Here is a 9,610-nt window from a genome sequence, read left to right on the forward strand (position 1 = left end):
TGTGGGACTGTATTTTTAATAAAGAATACAGAAAAATTTAGTTGAGATAGGAGGATATGAGGTTGTAAATGGGAGAATTTAGGGAAAAAAGATAGGTGCCTTACAAAATCAGAACACAAGCAATATTTTAGTGAATCATATACTGAGTGGTACTCTGAAGTAACTTTACCAGACCTGTACTTTAACATTGCTAATAATTTTTAACCCAATACGAATTACATTTGACCTAGAGGTTTTATTTAACATAAAGTTCAACTGAGATAGAGTGTCACCATAATAGATTTCAGGAACAATAATCAGAGACAACTTAAACACAACAGAGTTCAATGTACAGGCAAGCATATGATGGCATCATATGATTTAAAGTACCAGAATCTTTCAAGTTTTCTTAATATTGATATCGTTATTTCATGCCAGTGTGTTTCCTAAATTCAAGCTATGTGGAGACATGAAATGAATAGGTGAACTTGACATCATCATGTAAATAGTCAATTTGACATGCTATCAAAATTTGTCCTTCAGCTGAAATCTTTACTCAGGAATGCAATTTTGTTAACTAGTGCAGAAAATGGTTTGAACCCGGGGGGTAACATGTGAAAGTGTAGTGTGATCGTTCAGGTGCGTGTAATCCTGAGAGGGACTGTTGTTGGTGGTGGTGACTGACGTTTCGACAATCTGTGCGGAAGTCATCGTCTGAGTAAAGTGAATGGTTGTTGTCAGTCACGACTGAGTTAGAGTTAAGTGTCAGAGTTAAGTGAATAGCTGTTGTCAGTACTGACTGACAACTATTCACTTGACTCTGATGATGACTTCCGCACAGATTGTCGAAACGTCAGTCACCACCACCAACAACATTCCTTCTCAGGACTACACTCACCTGGATGATCACACTACACTTTCACAATTTTGTTAGTGTTTATCAATGTACATAAAAATATCCAAGCTTTTGTTTATTTTGGTCAGCTACTATAATTTTATGTATCAATCAGCAGAATCTACTTTGTGAAAATCTGATTTGTCTCTAATGTGATTTACTGTTGCTGAGCCTACCGATAGTTTACTTTTGTACTCGAGTTATTACTCTTGCACTAGTGATACATGAAAAAGGCACCTAGTTGTTTTCAGCCAATCAAGAGTGTAATTTTTCATGTATTGTGATGAATTGACCAAAACCAAACAAGCAACTAAAAAACGAGTTGTATACCAAAGAAAGGCCTAATACACATGTATTGCTACCAAGTTTAAATATCAATGCTTATCTGAACCGTTATGAAGAGAATTTGGAAGACTGCCAAGCTTATCGGAAGTCATGAAATGTTAAGGTCTGAATAATTCTGGGCATTACTTGGAAAACATAATACTAATCATATTTCAGTTGTAACATTAAACTACTAAGCTCCTATAGGCAATGGAATATAGGCTTTGTAGGAACTCATTTGTGAAAACCAAAACATAACATCATTCCACGTGTTGTCCTACAACTTGTTTCAATACTGGCAAGTAAAATACATTTAAATAGAACATGTTACCGCCGCATGGCTGTATTTCTTTCTTTTGTTTGTTTTCTCGTTTGTAAGCGCATTTTTCCCTCATTATCGCATTCTTTGTCTTTTTTTTCGCCTTTACGTAATCAATATTCTGCTAGGTGTTTTCGCATAATTTCGTCTCGTTAAGGCCCTCTTTGCATGCGTGTTTTAGCTCACTTGTGCTTTGACATCGCTACATTTCATTTACCCAGTTCGCTTACCGTCTTCTCCGTTTTTGATTTTCGTGTTCCTAGCCGTCCTAGTCACACAACGTTTCTACTGGTTGCTTCGCATCGCTTTTCGCTTATATTGTACATTTCGAGAAATCGATTAAACGACATGCAGCGTGTTGGACGTTTGACTATAATAGAACATCCTAAGCATTAAACTCCAAAATGATCCTTAAAATGTGCTAAGATATCCTTTGTCTTCACAAAATTGTCATGAGAGCCAATCCTTGACTGGTTCTGTTCAATCGAGATTCCCATACTTACTTTTGTCATTTTGATATATGCCTCCATGAATTCTCAACACTGCCAGGAGAATGCAACTACAATACAACTTATTTCCCTTTATGGCACTTTCAGGAGACTTCAGGCACTTTCAAACACTTTCGAATACTTTCAGACGCTCAGTGATGCAACCCGCATAGATAGATCAAACCGACAGTTGTTGGCTTGCGAGAGTGCAATGACTCTTTTCAGTGTAGTACAACCCGTACCAAAGATTCAAGCAGTCAATTGTTGGGGGGTTGCTATAATGCGAGCCTGCGAGCCCGAGCCTTTTATGACGAGCCGGAGCCATTTTTTGCGAGCCCCGGGAAAATAACATCCAAATCTGGACATAATGCCTTTTTATGGTCATGGTCCCAGGCGTTCCTTGGTTAAGGTGGCTGGTACCAGTTTTCACCTTTTTGATGGTTTGTAACTTTGAAAGAATATAACAAAAAGACTGACCAAGGCCAGTTGAACACTTTTACAGGATTAATCATTTTACAGGGTTAAATCATTGGTTATTCAAAAATAGGTGTCATTTCGTCACTAGCAGTTTCCATGGCAACGCTATCATAGGCTTATTTAGACGCATTTTTTAGCTTGTGGCTTAAATAATTCGAAAACTAACCCGGTGACCCCGTGTTTTTTTTTTTCAGTGATTGCATTTGGCACTTGAAAAGGAAAATGCACAAAGATTTTAAAAAAATTCTACTGAGTGGAATTTCAGAAAATCTAGAAAAAAGGCAGTTTTCACACCTCACAAATTTCCTTCCGTAGAATTTTCTAGTTTTTTTTTTTTTCTGATGATTCCTTTCAACGTTATTATCATATTGAAACAATAAAAAGGGAGGAGTCACCGGACTTGTTTTCATGCAATAGCTTTCGTGAGTTTAGCAATTTCCACGCGCGTTCTCGCGCATTTAAAAGTCTGGATTCTATAAGATCGACATTTGCTCATGATCTGTTATAGCTACCGCTGACAATTGCGTGTGCTCGCGCGAGCACCTACGATTTGATGTTTACATACGTAAATTCGCCTTTACTGCTGAGAAAATCATTAAACAGCTGTCAAAGACAGCCTCCCGGGCACATCTTAAAAATCCTACACACGACTTCTGCCTACATCAAATTATTTTCCTTGAAGTTTCAAAGTCTTCTTTCACTTCAGGTAGATTATCGTTCACATGAGTTCTTCTTTTTTCGCCGTCGCAGGATTTCAAATCGGTTGAATATTTCTTTTAGATATGAAGTGGAGCAACCTTTACTTCTCCGAAAATCGTCTTCTTTATGTTAGTTTCTATCTCCTGCATTCGCAGTGACCGCTCAACACATCAAATACCCGCTCTTAGGTAAACTTCTCACAAAAGTAGAAAAAAATCCACGCGCCGCCATCTTTGTTTTGAATTTTAATCTTTTGATCTCGCGCTTCTTGCGCACGTTTTCTCTCGCGCGTCACGCAAGAGTGACCTGTTACTCGCGCGAGAAAACCGGGGATCTTCGTTTTCGTAGTACGAAAACGAAGACCCTGTAAACAGAAAACCGTAGAAATTACAACTTAAACACACATTAAACAGCAACAACGATTAGTAATATAATACATTACACTTCACGCGTTTCTTCCCATTATTATCCTTTTTATTATACGGCCCGTCTTGTCTGTTCTGGAGATAAGCCGAAACCCTATTGCCTTTTCTGCCGAAAACAAGAACACTGGAGTGAGGACTGTACCCTAGTAACAGCATTAGCGGACAGGAAGAAGTTCTTCGTAGATCACAATCTATGCTTTAATTGTGAAAGGCAAAACCATAGAGCAGACCAGTGCCGTAGGCGTGGCTGCGCTAAGTGTAAACACAGACGCCATAGAAGCATATGTGATAGAGCAGATAGGGAAAGCAGTAATCCAGATGGAGTGTTATTGACAGTCTACTCCAATTATGCAGAGAAGAAAGTGCTACCTGCGATTATTCCCGTCAGTATTGGGGGACAAGTGCTTTGGGCCTACCTAGATACAGGATCCGGACGCAATTCCATTTAACGTGAAGCAGTCAAGTTAGTAAAGTTGAAACCGACACGTCACGAGAATCGAGAAATCTTGACAGTCAATGGAACTAAAGTCCAGACAATGCCAATCTTTGACACCCATATTACGTCCCTGGACGGAAAATCATGCGAAAAGGTGGAATTCACTGGATCGAAGTTAGCTGATTTTACTTCAGTGAGAAGGCCAGACATGAATCAGCTGAAGTTGAAGTACTCACATACACAAGACAAGCGGTTCTACATGACGTCCACAGGAGAACATTAGATACACCTCATTCTCGGAGACGGTGTTTATAGTAGAATAAGGACGGAGAGGGTATTCAAAGGACACCCGGGAGAGCCGCTGGCAGAGGAGACAACCTTCGGTTGGGTGATCCATGGGGTAGACGAATATGAGAGTGGAAGCAGCTGCATGTACATAAGCGAGGTTAATGACTATGAGAAACTGTACAGTTTGGATGTACTGCGGGTCCAGGACCAGGGACCGAACGATCAGCTGGATGTTCTGCGTGACTTTAAAGAGGGTGTTGTCAGAAGGCATGATGGAAGAAATGAGGTTGGTTTTCCTTGGATACCGGGAGTTACATTAACGAACACAAATGAAACACTTATCAGAAAGCGGCTCGAAAACGTGGAGAGAAAGCTGTCAAGAGATAAGAAACTGAAAGGAGAGTTTGGTGGCATTATTGAAGAGCAACTCAGAGCAGAGGTAATCGAGGAAGCACCTCAGATTCCGTCTGGAAAACGTGTATTCTACATGCCTCACAAGCCAATTGTAAAGCAGAGTGCAGTTACGAGTACGGTTTGCATGGTGTTTGACGCAAGTGCTAAGGCCCAGCCTTTGACTTACAGCAGCAATGATTGCATGTTCACTGGTCCTCCGTTGCGGCCGCTTCTTTGGGACATAATGGTTAGAGTGCGAATGTCCGCAAGTCTGCTCCTTGGAGACATAGAAAAGGCATTTCTTCAGATAGGTGTGAAAGAGGAGGATAGATATGCAGTCAGATTCTTGTTCTACATTAAAGGAATAGAGAAACATTTAAGATTTACACGTGTACCTTTCGAGGTTGAAGCAAGCCCTTTCCTACTAGGAGCAACTCTGCAGCATCACTTTGAACAACAAGGGTCAGAATTTGAAGAGATAATGAGAGCACTTAAGGAGAACACTTATGTTGACAATCTCATGCAAACGGGAGGAAATGTAGAGAAACTCGTGCGGTTCAAAGAAGAGAGTACTGCCATACTTGAGTCTGCCAGGTTTCCGGTGCACAAGAGGGAATCTAATGTGAAGGTTCTTGAAAGTGAAGGCATGCCAAATCCAAGCAAGATCCTTGGACATGTATGGAATAAGGATGATGACACACTGGAGCTGCTTGCAAAGCCTTTTCCACAAGAACAAACAGTCACCAAGCGCACTATACTCAGTTACCTGGGAACTGTCTATGACCCACTCGGGATAATCTCGCCCACCATGGCTGAGGGAAAGCATATTTATCGAGAAGCCTGCGATGAGAAGAAAGGCTGGAATGCAGAAGTTTCCCCCCAGATTGAAGAACCAATGGTTAAGGTGGACGAAGCAACTTAAAGATGTAAGGGTGCCCAGCAGTATTGCTTTAGTTGTCGGAGGGATAGGAGCAGTCCATTTACATCTTTTCGCAGCTGCCAGCATCCTAGCATGCTGCACAGCAGCTGTTGCGGTGGTAGAACACGAGGCAGGCGTGACCAAAGGACTTCTGACCTCAAAGTTGCGGATTTCAAAGAGAAGTACATCGATAGCAAGACTGGAGCTCGTGAGTGGCCACATGGCAGTAAACATGGCGAAGAACCTCAGCACGGCTCTCCAGCGTTGGCCCATCCAAACCATCAACATTTGGGTGGACAGCATGGTAGCACTATATTGGATAACTAATCCCAGGAGAGGATGGAAGGCGTTTGTGTCAAACAGAGTAAAGAAGACAGCAGAAACTGCGGGTCCAATCAAAATCACTTGGAAGTACTGCCCATCAGAGTTGAATCTAGCTGACCTCGGGAATAGAGGGGCAACCATTGTGAAGATGGAGAGAGGAAACTGGTTTGCTGGTCCGGATTGGCTCTTGGACAAAAGGTGGTGGCCGGAGCAGCCAAGGCTGAATAGCACCAAAGAAACAGATGAAGAGAGTTAAGTGACCCAAGAAGCAGTCCTTCGCACACAAGAGCGCATGATCGATGAGTGGGATGCTTTGCTAGAAAGAAGCACCTACTGGCGTACAATGAGAGTAACAGCATGGGTGTTACGTTTTATCAGAAGCTACAAGGCGAGAAGTAGGTCTAAGAAGATGTCAGGTCCATTAGTTACGGAAGAAATCACAACTGAAGTGACTACTGGGTGAAGCGAATTCAGAAAGCAGACGAAACATGTCTGAAGTCCCCAGGATGGAAGTTGGTCAAAGATGACTGTACAGGAGTTCTCAGGTGTGAAGGCAGAATTAAAGGATATAAGCCGATTTACCTTCCTAGTGGTGTCTTTGTGGAGAAGTTCATTCTTCACATCCGCAATCAGGTCATGCATCTTGGTGTCGCGAACACGATGGCGAGGGTGAGAGAAAACTGGTGGATACCAAAGTTGAGAGTGAAAGTGAAGAAGGACATTAAGAACTGCAACATCTGTAAAGTGTACCCTACCAAACCTTATGGAGTGCCAGCAACTAGCGCTTTGCCAGAATATAGAACTAAGGAGAGGAGACCGTTTGAAAGTAACCGGCGTGGACTTTGCCGGACCTTTCCTGTACAAGGTCAGTAAGCAAGAACAAGGAAAGTGTTACGTCATTATTTTCACCTGTGCCAGCTCCAGGGCGGTCCATTTGGAAGTTGCAAGAACGCAAACGGCTGATGAATTCAAGAGTAAACTGAATGCCTTTATCTCGCGACGAACAAGACCTTGCATCATCATCTCGGATAATGCCAAAACTTTTAAGGCCACAGCAGATTGTATCAAGACGGTGAGGAGAAGTGAGAAGTTGCAGAATTATTTAGCACGTGAGAACATTCGCTGGCAGTTCAATTTTGCAAAGTCACCCTGGTGGGGAGGAATCTATGAGAGATTGATTAAGGAGATAAAGAAGACCTTGCATAAGACGTTGGGGAGGTCACATCTTTCGTATGAAGCATTTCAATCAGTCATCATGGACATCGAAAGGAATTTGAATAATCGCCCCTTGACATATGTTGAAGCACAGAGAGAGAGAGGAAGAGGCGGTACTTACACCAAACATGATCCTGTGGGGACGAGATGTGTATGCGGTAGCAGACACTGAAGGCTCAGATGCAGAGAGGCAAACAAGGATGGCCAAACAATTGGAAAATGCTAAGACCAATGCATGAAAACGCTGGAAAAGTGAGTATGTTCACAGCCTAATGGAGAGTCATAGGCTCAACAAGGTAATGGGAACTATACCTCATGTCGGAGAAATTGTACTCATCATTGGAGACGCAAAGAACCGCGGAGAATGGAGAAAAGGTAAAGTGGTGCGTCTTATCAAAGGCAAAGATGATGTTGTCAGAGAGGTAACTTTGTTACACAAAGGGCACACTATTGACCGACCGCTTCAGTTAGTTTGTCCCTTGGAGATCAGAGCAGTGGAGGATGTTGATAAATCTCAAAGGGGAAGGAGAGATGGAGCTGATGTAGGAGAATGGAGACCAGGACGAGCTGCAGCTCAGAGGGCTACTCAGAGAATTGCAGAACAATTGCAAGAAGAAGAGAATTGATAAACTGAACTGTGTTCGAGTATAAACCCGACTGTCATAGCGAATCGGATTAGTTTCATGTTGCGTTTGATTGTAAAAATTGTGTGCTACAATTTTTAGGGGAGTTGTGTATGAGAGTTTTACCAAGCCTACCACTCACAGTTTTGTGACGTTGAGCAGTACTACCAAATTTGAGCTAGGGCTACCAAATAAGGTGGTGAGCACGTGCGTGTGGAAAAAAGAAAAAGACGGTTGAGAGAGCGCGAGTTTATGGAAAGTTTTTCCATCGAATTTAGTGAGAGTTTCGTGAATTAGATTGAAGCGGAATAAACCAGGAAATTGTGTTATTGTGAGTTCTATGGGCTGTTTTATTGTTCGGCTCAACCGAATGAAATATTTTGTTTCACTGATTTCTCATTATATTGCTGTGTAACTTTTAACATACAGATACATGTATTTTTTTGATCTTCACTTCATCGATTTAGCCTAAAGGGACATCATCAGATTCTGAGAGCATGTTTCTGCTTGGTCTCAGCCTTTAAACATTTAACAGCAACAGATCTGTTATAACCATTATATAGTGCTTGAAATTTAAAAAAAATCCAAGTTGTCCCTATTTCAAAAGCTGGGGAACCAAAGCCGTGAATTTGGTTGCCCTGATGAATCCTTGGTTGACCGGTACAAAAACCCACACATTTAAGTGCACTACTAAAAAAACATCCATTTTTTACGCCGTGTAGAGCTTGAGATGTAATCACATGGCGGTCAAGCTTGAACTAATCCCATAGTTCTTAGTGTGCGGCAATGGTTTTCGTGGAAGTCTGGGTTTAAGTTGTGGAATATTCAAAATGGCGTCTTTGATCTTGATCGCCTCCAGACAAGAAACTTTGTGTTTGTCTCTTACATTTTCGTACCTGGCAATGTTTTATAAAATTCAAAGATATCCAAAACACAGGAAAACGCTTAGCTGAGGCAAATTATTATTAACTTCACACTACTGGACATTGACAAAACAAAACCGTCACGTAGGTCAGGTGCTGTTTATGGTTAATTTATTTTCTATTTTTGGCTGGGTTATCCGTTGTTTTTTCCCTGGACAACCAGCCTCTTAATTTTACTAAAAATTGGTTGCCCGATAAACTTTTTGGTTGTCTCAGACGACCGGACGACCGCTAATTTCGAGCACTGATTAAATGTTTTAGAGATGGGTATTAAAAGATTATGGAGAGATGTTCATCCCCTCCCAAAGGAGGCAAAGAATGACCATAATAAAAACCTCTCTTACCTATTGTAGGCCTTAATGAATGCTGCCACATTATGTGGATTCATGTGCTCTTTGACATCCTTCATAAATTGATCTTCCAACTCCACTTTTGGCTTCCCAGAGTTCTAACAGAGTAGGAAAAATTTAAAGCTGTCACCAATACCGAATGCAATATCATTCAGTTGAACCCTATTGTTGATTTACTTTGCTTTAGTTCACTTAGTAAGAGAACAAGATAATATCACTTTGGTCAGAGAGGGGGTGATGAAAGCAACAAAGTCTGGGACAGAGAAACTATGATCACACAACTTGCAAAGTGGTCAGTTCAGGCTCCCTAAGCCATGCAGGCAGCTCAAATCCCTAATGTTTGAAATTGATCTTGCAAATGACTCCTACCCTTGTTTTTCTATGGCGGTTTAAATATTTTTTCAAAGTAGAACTGTATATCATGGATACCCTCTTTTCTTTTGACTGTGTTGATTTTGCTTTGGCAAAGCCCATTCGAGGATGCAAGGAACTTAAAAAACAAATATAAGTTCATGTGGGAATTGTCTTTGTTG

General features: G+C 41.4%; 1 protein-coding gene and 2 pseudogenes across 1 annotated transcript in view; 2 read left to right on the top strand and 1 right to left on the bottom strand.

Moving 5' to 3' along the window:
- Positions 1-9,610, bottom strand: part of LOC111342271 (protein NDRG1) — a 55,680-nt gene that overhangs the window by 9,030 nt on the left and 37,040 nt on the right. The window contains exon 10 of the mRNA XM_022949333.2: positions 9,072-9,175. Coding sequence (XP_022805068.1) covers positions 9,072-9,175 — 104 coding nt within the window. The remainder of the gene's footprint in view (positions 1-9,071; positions 9,176-9,610) is intronic.
- Positions 1,270-6,222, top strand: LOC148742198 (uncharacterized; annotated as a pseudogene).
- LOC148742199 (uncharacterized) lies at positions 6,627-7,807 on the top strand (annotated as a pseudogene).

This window comes from Stylophora pistillata, chromosome 1 (assembly GCF_964205215.1).
Source record: "Stylophora pistillata chromosome 1, jaStyPist1.2, whole genome shotgun sequence".
NCBI classification, from domain to species: Eukaryota; Metazoa; Cnidaria; class Anthozoa; order Scleractinia; family Pocilloporidae; genus Stylophora; species Stylophora pistillata.